We start from the raw sequence: 13677 nt of genomic DNA, 5'->3' as shown, positions 1-13677 counted from the left end.
ACTTGTTCCATGATGCTTGGGATATGAAGACTTGAACTCCAGGCTCTCCTAGGGGGCCATCTTCAAGGCTTTATGGTAAGACAGCACCCACTCAAGACCTAGCAGGGAGCCCATTCAGGCTACAACTATAAGCCATTAGCAGGAGGAGTGGCCCTGGCTCCTGCCTGGATCCTCCCAGGGAACACACCGCTCTTTGGGCGATCTGAGGCAGAAGGTGATTAAAAGCTCCAAAGAGGACAAGGCACAGATATTTCACTCATGTATACCCTATTTCATCTCTATAACTCCACTGATGATCGCTACTTAATGGCTTCAATTCCTTTAGAACTATAAGTTTTCTAAATTGGCTCTAAAGATGACATTAGCATTCAACCATCACCCTCAGATGATGATCCCTTTAATTTCAGAAATTCCAACAGCTCCAGCAAGTATAAGAATTCCTTACCTATCTGCTTGAGGAAGTTCTCCCTCTTCTTTAAGTGATTGGCCTGGGATTTCTAGGTGACTACACAGAGGTCAGAGTGTACCCACTGCCACCCTTTCTCAGCACAGGCTGGTGGCTGGTGTCTCCTTGGAGCAATTCCTAAATGCAGCTTCCTATGGAAGCCCCTGGGGTGATCTGATTCTCTTTTCTGTCATCTCAGGGAAAATCCCTGTTCTTTCATCTGTGAGCTGAAAGCTCAAAGTCTCATGTTGTTAGATCCCTGTCGCTGGGGGAAATTTATGAGTACTGCCAGCAAAGTAGCACTTCCTCCCTGCCTTGTCACTCTGTGCTCAAAAGACCATGTCTTAGAAGGGCTGGGAAAAGTATACCTTGGAGAAAGCCACAGACGTGACTCAATTTAAGGAACCTCCAGCACCAGCCCTTTTGATGCTGCTCCAGGGCTGTTAAGAAGCAGCCTCAACCCTGAGTACTGAGACCAAACCACAGTCTGGGAGGGGCTGGGGTAGGGGGTAAGCTTCATTTTACAGGCACAGGAAGAGCTTAGGTTCACTTTACCTCAAGTCTGGGTAGCCAGGGATGGGTGGGAATGATCCAACAAGGGGCTGTGAATTTGGAGGCCACATTCCCACCAGGCTGTCGTACATGTCTACAGTGGATTGGAAGTAAATGAGGGGAGTGCCTATTGCTGACTTGGGGGTATCACATCTTAATTAGGAAGGAGGAAAAAAGAAAACCCATCCAAAGGAGGATGGCCAGGATGACCAGTGGATGGAACCTAAGCAGTGAGATGGAGGGAAGAATCAAAGCTGCTGCTGCTGACATTCTGAGGAAAGATGATGCTAGGCCTATGCTTCAGAGGTGACATCGCTAGGGAGAACACCAGATCTGTTCTGTATAGCTCTGAGGGACAGGTGGAGCAAGGACCCCTAGGAACAGCAGGGCAGATGGGGGCTTAACAGAAAGAAAAACCAGTTGTTATTATTATTTAAACATGGAGTGGGTTACAGAGAGTCCCTGCTGCTATTCAAATTTTATGAATCTGAGTACACACAGACATAACTGGTACAGACTCCTGGCAAATAGGAAGCAGGTGCCCTGATTGACACTGGCAGTGCCAGGAAAGAGCTAGAAGCAGGTGACAGTCCCAGCTGGGATGCTGAGTCCAGCTTTGGGGCTCTAGTCTCTTGGAAAACAGAGAAAAACAAATCCTGAACACAGTCCCAGAGGAGCTCCAGCACAGTCAGAATATTTAAGTGAGGTCTCAGACTCGATGGTAAGATAGAGAGTTGGATACTGTACTGGCATTATAGCTGGGAGGAGATTTTAAGCCAAGAGTGTAGTGTTTAAGTCTGAGGGACAAAGTAAGATCTGTAGCCAAGACTAGAGTTGATGCTGAGTCATTTAATTCTGGCTTGGACTTCCTCAGAACAGGAGCAAGATTAGCCTCAGGAACTGCAGGAATCACAGAACATAGGGACCGGGAGCCAAAAGCATCACTGCACTGTTCTCAGTAAGGAGTGTTTGATAAGAGCTGCCTCCATGGCAGCTGAGGCTGTCAGCAGATGACTTCCAAAACCTTTCCACTCTAAAGCTCTTTAGGGGTCTCCCTTAAGTCTGCATCATTTATTCATTCATTCATTCACTCAGTAAATATGTAGCAAGCACCAGGCACTGTCTCAAGTGCCAAGGAAATAGTAGAGAACAAAAACAAACAACTTTTCTTCATGGGAGTACAGAGACAAGAAACAAATAGAACTAGAATGTCAGATGGTGACAACTATTGTGGAAAAGGTACAGCAGGGAAGGACAGAAAACGTTGCTGGTGGGAGGGGTAGAAGGTGGGAAGGGTGTGAAAGGGTGAACTGCGCATATATCCAGAGTGTTCAAAACAGAACAGCAAGTGCAAAGGCCCCAAGGTGGGAGCAGGCTTGGTGTGTCTGAGGAAAAGCAAAGATACTAGTGGGGCCTGTGGCTGGGGCCAGGGCTGATGTGGTATGACCATGAGACAGAGCAGTAAGAAATGAGAATAAAAAAGTAACAGCACAAGGGGCAGATCACAGAAGGCCCTGTGGGCTACTGTGAGGACTATGTCTTTTATTTTGGTAAGAAGCCAGCAGAGGACCAGAGCAGAGGACTGATAGGACCCAACTTACATTTTAAAAGAATCACTTTTGCTTCCATCTTGACAACTGAAAGTGACAGCACAAGACTGAGGAAGGAAGCCAACAGGAAACTTCATGGCAACCCAGAGGAGATAGATCACGGCTTAGAACAGGGAACCAACAGCTTGAAGTAGCAGGAAGTGGTCAGGTTGTACCGGATGTGCCTGAGAGGAAAAGCCAACAGGGTCACTGATGGAGACGGAGTGCAGTATCAGAGGAAGACGAGAGGAAGGATGACTACAAGGCTTGGAGCCCAGGTCCAAATAGACTTGATGGCAGTTATGACATGGGGAAGACAGTAGGAAAAGGAGGTTGGGAAGGGAAAAGCAAAAGCTCCATTTTGGCCATGCTGAGTAGGCAGTTGAGTGTTAGGAATTATGGAGGGAGGTCAGAGCTGGAGATGAGACTAGAGAGTCACATGCTTATAGATGCAGTCAAGCCATGAGACAGTGAGATCACCAAGGGAGCAGAGTGAACAGAGAAGGAGAACATCCAGAGCCCTGGGGTAATGTATACGCAGAGATCAAGAGATGGAGAAAGACCAGCAAAGGAGACGGAGACAGGAGTAACCACTGAAGTGAAGCAAGAACCAATGGGATGTGATCCAGAAGCCAAATGAACAGGCACTGCCAGCAAGAGGCAGTGAAAGACTATTGTTAGATGCTGCTGCTGAGCCCAGTAAGATGAGGCCTGGAGAGAGATTACTGGGTTTAGCAATATGGACGTCATTGATGAAGAATTAAAAGTCTGATTGAACAGAGTCTTACTGACAAGGAAAGACAGGAGAGGAAATGGAGGCAGACTGAACAGACAATTTTTTTAGGGCTTTGCTGTAAAGGGACAGAGACAAACAGGGCACTAGCTGAAAAGGGCAACAGCTGAACAGGCAGGGGTTAAAGATGGGGATCAACTGGATCTATTAGCCAGCATCTGAGACAACACTCCAGTGTGAAGGATGCTGGGAGGGTACGAAGATAGAGCCCATCCCCTCAGGATACTCTGAGGCTCCTAAAGTAGATGGAACTGAAATAAGGTTTTTAAAACATTTGCATAAAACAGGTGGGTAAGTACCAATGAGGACGGTGCAGCATATTTCTGAGAGTGAGCACTTGCCCACCTGCACTCTGAGAATTCTGGAAGCAAATGTTCTCCAAACCAGGTGGGAATCTACATCTCCTGGAGTGAGGTGAGTTTAAAACACGTTTTAGAAAAAGAGAACAAACAGGATTTAGTAGAGGAGTGGGGAAGGCTGCTCCAGGCAAGGAAAGGCTGAGATGGAAGCCAGATAGCTCAGTCATGTTATTAATAATAGAGGTCACTTTCACAGCACTTATAACTGACACTGTTCTAAGAGCTTCCTAAAAAACACGGATGTTGTCGCATATTACAGGGATGTAATATGGGCCAAAAAAAACCAGGGATAGTTGTTCCATATTACAGATGAAGAAGGTGAGGCACTAAGAAATTATGTTCTTGCTCAAAGTCATACAACTAGTGAAGGGTGGCACTCAGATTCACAACAGGCAGTCTGGTTCCAGAGCTCATGCTCTGGCCTAATCTCTACACCATGCTGGATCCTTACATGTTATCCACAACACGTCTGACTGCATTTCCCCCTTGCTCTCCAGACCCCAGTTACTGTGGAATAGTCATTAAGGCCCCTGGGTGAGTCAGGACACACTCACCACACAGGTTCCTAATCAGGGTGAGCTTAAAGGGCCTCAGTAGCCCAGCCCAGCAGGAGCTGACCAGGCTCTATAATTCAGTTGGAGGAGAGAAGACACCAGGGGTTCTTGGCCAACCCAACAGCTCTCTGCAGTATCCTGCTGCCCAGAGCTCCCCACTAGCCCCCATGAAGCCTACAGTGAATGTGTGCCTGTGATCCAGACTAATGAGAGCTAAGTGTGACTATGGTCTTGCCTGGAGCTGAGCTGTGAGGCTGTGAGGCTGTGAGTGGGATGTTCTGGCTCTGCCGATACACACAAGTGCATCCCACCCACTCGGACTCACACACTCTCGGCTGAGATCTAACAGCAGCTGCCATCATCACTCGCTCATCTCCAATTTCCCCATTTGTGGCCACAGGGAGCAGAGAGGCCTGGACAGGCCAGGTCTACACCAACAAAATGAAAGGATCAGTAGGGCCATTACTGTATTACCTGGCTTATCCAAGCAACTGGAGCCAAATGGGGTCATGGCTTTAATTAGGCAGATGGTTGCCTCAATTTAAGTTCTTGTTAATGATTATTAATGAGGACACAATGATACTGGAGTGCCTCCCTGTGAGAGTATAAGACCAAATGTTAACTATTTTATCACTGAGTCCCAGGTTGGGAGGAGTCTTAGAGGTAACAGGTCCAACATTTCATTTGATGCTAAAATTCTATCCAACCCTTCTGTGCTACCTCCAGTTCTGGGGACCCTGGTATCCAAAAGAGCCCATTCCATCTGCCTAGCAAACATACTTTTTTTTAACATGGAAGCAAAATCTCCATAATTTCCACATTCCCACCCACTTCCCTGCAATACAGCTTGCAAATGACTCACTCCACATCTCAAGACTTTGTGAAGTATTTCACGGAAGTGGAGACTGACAAATTATGACCATTGCTGGTCCTCCCGATACCATGCTGATCTCTGCTCTACCTGCTGCTGCCAGTTGGTTCCATCCCCAGGGCTGGGCCTGCTGCATCCAACACAGAAGAAGACGCCATCAGGCCATAATATTCACTGAAGGACAAAATGAGAGCCTGGAGGAAAGAAGGCCTTTCTAGTACAAGTGAAAACAGGCAGCTACCCCCCTGTGGAAATGGAAATTAGCCCCATTATCAAGAGCTTCTACTTACGAAACAGGGCTCTATTTTTTCATCTCTGAAACCCCTTCCTGGTTTTCTTGCAGAGGCCAATCACACTATGTTTAAGAAAACAAAATAGAGAAGCAATACTTACACTCACTGCTGCCTGCCTGCTGGCTCTGCCTCATTTTGTGAGGTCCCGGTGGCTTTCAGATCTAACCCATCATGTATGTACAGCCAACAGAATATTGAGGACTCTGCCACCATGGTTGTACGCAGATTCTACTCAGTTCATCTTTGATGTGACCACTTAACTCCCCAAGATGTGCTCACTTCTGTCTGCCGTGTAGGTGGCTGGGGAAATCGAACTGATGTGCATGTGAGAACATGCTTAAACACTACAAACCACGGCACTAGTATCTCCAGGCAGTGGAGAATCAGGAGTCTTGCTGCTGTCAAAGGGGCCCCTTGCCAGTTTACTCTGCCTTTTGAGACCCTGCTATTTCTTATCTGTGAAATGGAGCATCTAGGCCTAATTCAACCCTAACTTCTCAGCAAAGGAGACAATGTCCTGAGGCTAAAGCGAACACGGGTTCTGAAAAGGTAGAGAGAAGATAAACTTCCTAAAAGCATACTGTGTAGTGCTCCCAAGCCAAGCGAAGATAGATGACACCACACAGCACACTGGCCTGGGTGCCTAAGTACAGCCAAAGCATAGAAATCATCTTACGCGTATGTGCACAGGCCTATGGAGATTCACTTGCTGGCTCTTTCTAGGGAGCAAAATATTTACTCTCCTAATTACATATTTTGCCGACTAAAATAAAATTGCTTGGCATTCCCCAGTATTGACCAATTGTTGGGAGAAGAGAAATTTGAAAACTGAAAGGTCAGCTCCAGATTCAAAATTTACTACAGACAACTCATTGGGTAAATAGCAACTAAGTCTACTTCTTCCAGCTAGGCACTGTGCTGGATGACAGGTACCCATAAGACAGACATGGACTCCCCTAAGACATTCACCAGGGGAGAGATTTGTGTTCCACAAATGGTTCTATATTCTCTTTTGAGGTGACAGAGGAAGGAGAAGGTCATCAATTTCCATTTGTCACTAATGTGAAAGACCAATTGCCTGGTCTATATGGACGACTCAATTTGGAACTGAGATGAAAAGTTACACGCTGATCAAAATTTCATAAATCAAATCACATGGAAACATTATTAGGGGAGCCCACTACTCAAAAACCCCAGGGTGGATCCTCCACAAGGCAAAGAATGTTGTGGGTATATTTGATCCTCGGTGTATCCGATATATTTAATACACAGCAGAACAAGATCAAAAACCAGTGCTTTTTATTCTTCTCTCTTGTCTCTCCCAATTCTCCTATTAGCTTCATCTTTATAACATTTGAATGTTCAGTGTTGAACATTTTCTGTAAAGGACTGGAGCTCAGTGGAGGAAACCAGGTAAAAAATTGTAGTTGTAAAGTGCTTGGGGTCCTAGAAAGACAGAGTGTCAAATAAATCCAAGCTCGTGCTGCTTTTCCAGACAGGGAAACCTTAAAAAAGGAGATTCAATTGAGGTAATGGCCTGCTGGTGTGTCTGATGCTGCTCATGCTGAGGGGGACTTTGCTGCCACTAGGACTGAGCCTCTGAGGTCCGCAAGCCTCAGTTTCTTCAGCTGTGAGCTAGACTTTGTGCCCTTGGAAAATTCTCTGGAAGTGAAAGTGTCAAAAGCAAGAGTCTGTATAAGCAGTAGTGACTCCATCCCTCAATTTCTTTACCAGAGAGAATATATTTAATGTGACTGCTGTGGCAATGGGAGATCCCAACTGTCCCTGGGGGTCACTAGCTGCAGTAAACCACAGCAGAGACAGTTTTGAAGGCAGACAGGTTCGTATGTAAGTACACGGGTGATCTTAGATGACTTAAAATTCTCTGAGCCTCTGGTTTTTTATTAATGAATGGAATCCTTCATTCCAGCCTGAAGACTGACTGAGTTAGGAGAAATACCTAGCCCAGTGCCCAACAGAGAGTAAAGGTAAGGCCTTGCCAAGCACAAGCTATTATTCTGATTATTATTACTTAGCACGGTATCTTCAGTGCTTTGGCATACTGCATTCCATAAATATCTGAGAGAGTTAATGAACAAATAGTTGAATCCACGTATTTACTCTTAGGGCAAAAATGTTCATTAGAATGTAGTCAGGATCTTCAGCAAATTCCTATTCTCTCTTCTAGGTAAGATGGGAGTTTTCTCCTTTCTCCTGTCTCTTCACCTCTTCCCACAGTCTAGCCATTCACTCACAGACAAGACCAGAAGAAATTACAGTGTCAAACATGTTGTTGGGGAACTAAGCCTTGCAAAGGCCATAGTATTTATCCCTCATACTCACTGAGCTGGAGTGGTACTTTTGCACATAACATGTGCTAGGCACTTATGTCAAGAGGTCACTCTCCCCTGCATTTCAGAGTCCAGTGAGAAAGTTCTATAATAACTGAAATACAGTACCATAAGTGCTGGAACAGAGGCAAGCACCAGGGAAATGGGAGAATGGTAGAAGAAAGATAAACTCTCCTTGAGAAGCACAGGGAGATACTGTGAGAAAGGTTTTGCAAAGAAAGCCATTTAAGTTCACGGTGACAGAGGAGGAAGATGGTAAAGAGGAGAAGGGGTGGCTGGAGATGCTTTCTAAGCAGAGGGTGGAACTGGAGGAAGAGCACTTGTGGCAGAGCCAGGACACGGGGAGAGCCTAGAGTAAATCTCCTGGTACATTTGGATACCAGTGAGGAGTTCAGCTATGATACAAGACAGGAGAGCAGTAGGAAAAGACAGGCTGAAGAGCTCAGTATTCATTCAGCTAACAAATGCTTCCTGAGTATCCAATGTAGTTAGGGACAAGGACAACAATGGCTAATGCCTGAAAATTTTCCAGGAGAGATTAGAGAAAACTGCAACAGGAAATAACCTTCACAAGCTGTTGAAGATGACTCTGCTTCCCAGAGGCTAAGGGAGCCCATACGGTGGCAGCAAAAATAAAAAAGGCACTGGAAGGAGAGTAGAGGCCACCAGACTCTATCCAGATTGCCACTAGCTGGGCACCTACTTAGCCAAAACCCTGCCCCCTTTTGGCCGGTTTCCTCATTTGTAAAATGAGCTGGTTAGATAATGGAACCTTAGCATTCTTTAAGGCTCTAAGATGATATGACCACAACCTTTTTAAGTAACAGAGGACTGCATGGCTGAGTGGGGTCTTCTCAGAGCATTTATTAACTCGCGGCTCCACAGTCATCACTCAGAGGACCCAGAGGGACAGAAGCAAAATCAAAAAACATTTTCAGAAGATAGATGACTGAGGGGGCTGACATATGTGTGAGAGTTTGGGGAATTTATGCGGACAGCCTCACAGCCATAAATAAAATCTCTTTCCCTTACCCAAAACCTCATTCAGGGGGTAAACAGCAGACACCGTAATAGACAATTTGGCTGTACCTCCCGCCCCGTGCCTCACTTGAATGAAAAACAGCCATCACAGGCAGGGTAATGGGTCTGGCCGCCTCTGTACAAACATCCATATTGTCACCAGCGACAAGTGAGGCAGAGAACAAAACCGCCTGGATAATTTATCTCTGAGATTCCTGGCCACTTTGTGCAGCTCTAGCCTGACAGCCATCTGACCTGAGGCTGGCAGGCTGAGGGAAACCCCAGGAAGACTCAGATGCTGGGAAGTAGAGGCCTTGGGAGGATGGGAGGAGGGGTACCCCCTCTCTTTCAGATGAGCCTTTGCAGGACTCAGATGCTCCAGACACAGTGGATGCCAGTCTAGCACACCTATGTGCAAGGCTGCCCACTGTGAAGCCCAACACCTCACGTTTTCTTTTTTTTGTTGTTTTTTTTTCCGGTACCGGGAATAGAACTCATGATCTCACGCTTGCCAGGCAGGCCCTGTGCCACTGAGCTAAATCCCCAGCCCCCCTCATGTTTTCTTGACCTACTTTCTCTCCATCCCTGCCCTACTCCGTTTTCCCTCTGCAGGCCGTGTAACTAGCACCTCTCCATCCATAAGGATCTGGAGACTTTTAACAAGCTCCTAACTCCCAGGATAACCAAGGAGACTGGAAAGCTGTTTTGGTTTTCCTGACATTGCTGTTTGGGTTTTCTTGTCTTTTCTTTCTCTTTATTGGTTTGATTCTGTTTCCTGGCCTCTGCAGGAGACTAGACCCAGCTTGACCTTGCCAGCCAGCAGAGCCTTGGGCTGGAAATCGGCTGGAAGTGTCCTGGCATGAACCAAAACTGAAGCCAGCACTCTTGACAGAACAGGACAAGCACTGCTCAGAGTATGCCTGTGGGAACACAGGGGTCCTTCTGAAGCCTTCTCTCATTAGAGTAGCAGCCAAAAGAGGGACGTGTAGGCTCCACCTTCTGCTTTTCTCCTCGAGAGCGAATGTCAGGAGCGCTAAGGCTACCAGGCGCTGTGAGTTCTGGCTCAATCCCTTTATGCTTCCCACTAGCAACAAAGGGAATTTGATGGGTTATCGCTTTATCCACTCACTTAAAGAAGGGAGAAAAGCTTGCAGCAAACCCTGAATAACTGTAGCCATCTTATAAATTAAGCATTATAAGGATATGAGCTATTTTTGCATTGCAACTAAACAGAATTAAATTAGGGTCTGAAGTTTCTGCAGCATTGAATGAATAAGAGACAGGCAATGTTTTGGTTTTAGTTCCTTTTTTTAAGCATGCAGGGCAGGAAGTCCAACACAGGATGAGAGTAGAACTGAGTCACCTGTCAACATTTCTGCTTTCAATCAGTTGCTGCTGCATACACATGGGAAAATGTGCCACAAGGTAATAAGGTGCAGCTCAGAGACGTGACGCTTGGCCTCTGCCATGTGATGCCTGGCCTGGCAGGGTGTCAACTATTTGCCTGTCTCTGCCCATGCTGGGGCCTCCTGACCACCACCAGCACATCAACCTCTCTCTGGGCCCGTAAGAGCGCGTCCTCATCATGACTGAAAGTTCTGGAACATTAAGTCATTTCACTGAACCAAGCATCTTTATTCTAAGTTGGCCACAAGCCTTTTGTTCAGGCTTAGGATCCAGACCCTGCCTTATTTAGAGTGTCCAATTTTTTTTCCTACCCCAGCCCAGGAAGAGGGGCCTCATGTGGTTATCTGTCTGGAAAACCTCCCTGGCATTTGAATCACTGAACAGCTGTCACCTAACCTTGCCCCTAAGGTCCACAGTTGGACAGGTCTTTTTGTGATGAAGAAGCTTAATTTCTTGCAGCTATGCCCCACGCTTCAGCTTACATTGACTGCAGTGACTGTGTGCCACATACACACCTACACACCCTGATCTCTGCTACCGTCCAAGCTGTCCTGACTGCAGTTTCCCTTTGTGGGCCATCAGATGACCACACTGTGTCTGCTGGACTGGATGGTGTGCTCTTCCCCGTGGTTGGGGCCATGTCTCCAGGACCAGAGATCTGTAGTGCTTTAGCCTCATCCAATCCTTCCAGAGAGGACACACTTGATTTCCCAGGCCATCCCCACCAGGGCTGGAGGTGCTGGGGGTACAGGCAGCAGCTCTGCCTGCCCACACCTACAGTAGCATACTCACAGTAACAAGGACAAAGGAGAAACCGAAGTGACCCTGCCTTCCCTCTCAGAGCCAGGCCTCAGCAAACAGATGGCAAAGCAATGGCCCTTCAAGCAGCCAGGCTAGGCTCACTGAGCAGGCTCTTGGCTTCATCCAAATTGCTGCAGACTGCGTACTCTCCAGGATTCTTCGGGGATCTTCTTAGACCTCTCTCTTATCTCTAGTCTGCCTCTTAATGTGCCAGGCTGAGTCCATCATAAACTGCACTAGGGAGCTATGAGCATCTTTATTCCAGTCACCAGGGGAGTTCAGCAGGTCACCCAGATCACAGCTGTTGATCTGTTGCTCCTCTACCACCATCCCTACCATCCCCATCTCCACCTCCACCACCTTCTCCACTTACACAACCACCACCATTTATACCACCTCCACCTCCTCTACCTACACCTCTATCTCCTCCACCTCACCACTCCATAACCATTCCCATCACCTGCCCCACCACCATCACCACCTCCTCTTCCATCTCCACCTCCACCCCATCACCACCACATCCACTTCCACCTCTATCCCAGCCAAACTCAGGGAGGGCAGAGAGCAGGGTCTGGACAGCTTCCCATAAGACCTGTGCAGCACACAGATGGCCCTTGTGCACCCTTGGAGTAATGGTTGGGGGTACACCCCAGAGCTGGCCTTCACTTACCAATCCTCAGGGAGTGGGGGCTGCAGGTGACCATCACGAGCCACGCAGGAAGCAGCACCAAAGGCGCCGAGACGCGGGGCATCTTCTATAAATCCTCATGGAGCCCTCTGCTGGTCTGGGCATGACATACCTCTGTGAGAGAGGGGAAGGAGCTCATGAGTCCTACAAGGGCTAAGTAGCCAACCCACACAGCCCAGTGACTTGAGCCTCCATGGAAAACTACTTGGGGAGGACCAACAACAACTTGAGAACTTGTGAGAGTATCCTGGGAAAGCTGCATCCAAAGCCATGCAGTCATTCAGGCCTTTGTCTTTCCTCTCTGTACCCGCCAGGGCTTGAGGAAGGCTCAAGCTCTAACCCTCGCCCTTGATCCACACAGGCACACTGCTCTAACTGAGGTTCCAGGATTGATGGAGACTCATGTCTCTTTTAAAATCTCCAGTTGGGAATAAAGACCTTCATCTGCTCTTAAGAAATAGGAGCCAGAGGTGACAGAAGATGGAGGCATGGGGAGAATAATTTCCTTGCCCCACGCCCACGGCATGCTCAGCACACTGCCGAGTGGGCAGGGAGGGGACTGGGCTCAAGCTTGGCTTGCTGGCTGTGTGGTCTTCTTGAAGTTTCTCTGTCTCAGCTTAGTTTCCTTGTTTGTAACAGTGGTAACACCACCTCCTGTTGGAGGTGGGCTGAGAACTAACTAAACTGTCATGAGCAGGGGCTGCCTAGATGGGGAGCTAAATGAATGTCAGTTCCTGATGAGGGGACAGATTTATTCCCAAGTCATCAGATGGTGTCCACATCTGGTTCTGCTGCCTGCTGCAATCCAATCCTAACCCCCATCCATCTCCCACTAACCCCTTCCCCTCCTTCCTGATGTCAAATGCAGAGCTGTGCATGGGGCTACCCTCCCCAAGGCAACAGTGTCACTGTCCCCCCACAGAGACCTCCTAGGTACTCTGACACCCAGAGTCTATAGGCAACCAGCACTGCCCTCATCACTGGGATGAAGGTGGGCTTGGTGAGCACCTGGATATGCTAATCTCACATGCCTTTGGTATTAAAATGTTTTCTTCTCCTACTCCCTAGATAGACATTTCAATAAAAAAATAAGCAAAAGACTTGGACAGACACTTCATCAAAGAATATACCCAAACAGCCTGTACACATTTGAAGATGTGCTTGGTTTCACTGGGCATTAGAGACATGTGACTTTAAACCCCAATAATATACCATTATTGCCCACCAGAGTAATGAAAAAAAGACAATATTAAATGTTGGAGAGGATGTGGAGCAACTAGAATTCTCAGTGTGAGCAGAAGTGTACATTCACTTGACTTCTTTGGAAAACTGGTCTACTAGAGCTTTTCACATATCATAAGAACCCAGCTACTCCACTCCTCAATACATCTCCAGCAGAAATGCATGTATATATTCATCAAACACATGTCCCAGAATGTTCATAGTAGCACTCTTTAGATTTCTCCAAACAGGAAACTATCCAGATATCCAGCAGCAGAATGGACAAATATACTGTATACTTACACAATGAAATGTGACACAGAAATGAACATGAATGACAACTATATGTGACACCATAAATGACTTCAATAAATATAGTATTTAGCAAAAGAAGCCAGGCACAAAAGAGTACATGTAGTATGATTCTATCTATGTCAAGTGCAAACACAGATGAAGCTACATTGTACTTCCTGATGTCTAGTTTGAGATTAGGGCAGACTGGACTGAGGGGTTCCATGGAACTAATGTTCTGCTTGTTACCCTGAGAGCTGGTTACACAGGTAAAACTGACTGAGGGATATACTGAAGATACATGCGCTTTACTTTCTGTGTGCTGTGTTTCAGAAGCTTTTGTTTTACAGCACATCATCTCCCCAGCACACACTTAGCGCAGTGTTCCAGCCACGGCTGGTACCCAGCAGTTCCCTGTGCCTGAAGCATGTCCCTCCCTCAC

General features: G+C 47.1%; 1 protein-coding gene across 5 annotated transcripts in view; it reads right to left on the bottom strand.

The window, feature by feature from the left end:
- Grik4 (glutamate receptor, ionotropic, kainate 4) overlaps window positions 1-13677 on the bottom strand; it is a 368414-nt gene that overhangs the window by 278370 nt on the left and 76367 nt on the right. For all 5 annotated transcript variants that reach the window (XM_013511259.1, XM_013511258.1, XM_013511260.1 and 2 more), the window contains one exon: window positions 11706-11837. In XM_013511259.1, the coding sequence (XP_013366713.1) occupies window positions 11706-11787 (82 nt within the window). In that variant the 5' untranslated portion in view covers window positions 11788-11837. The remainder of the gene's footprint in view (window positions 1-11705; window positions 11838-13677) is intronic.

This window comes from Chinchilla lanigera, unplaced genomic scaffold (assembly GCF_000276665.1).
Source record: "Chinchilla lanigera isolate Chin_1 unplaced genomic scaffold, ChiLan1.0 scaffold00011, whole genome shotgun sequence".
Taxonomy (NCBI): Eukaryota; Metazoa; Chordata; class Mammalia; order Rodentia; family Chinchillidae; genus Chinchilla; species Chinchilla lanigera.
The sequence above is the reverse complement of the archived record's forward strand: the minus strand, read 5'-3'. Positions and strand labels throughout refer to the sequence as shown.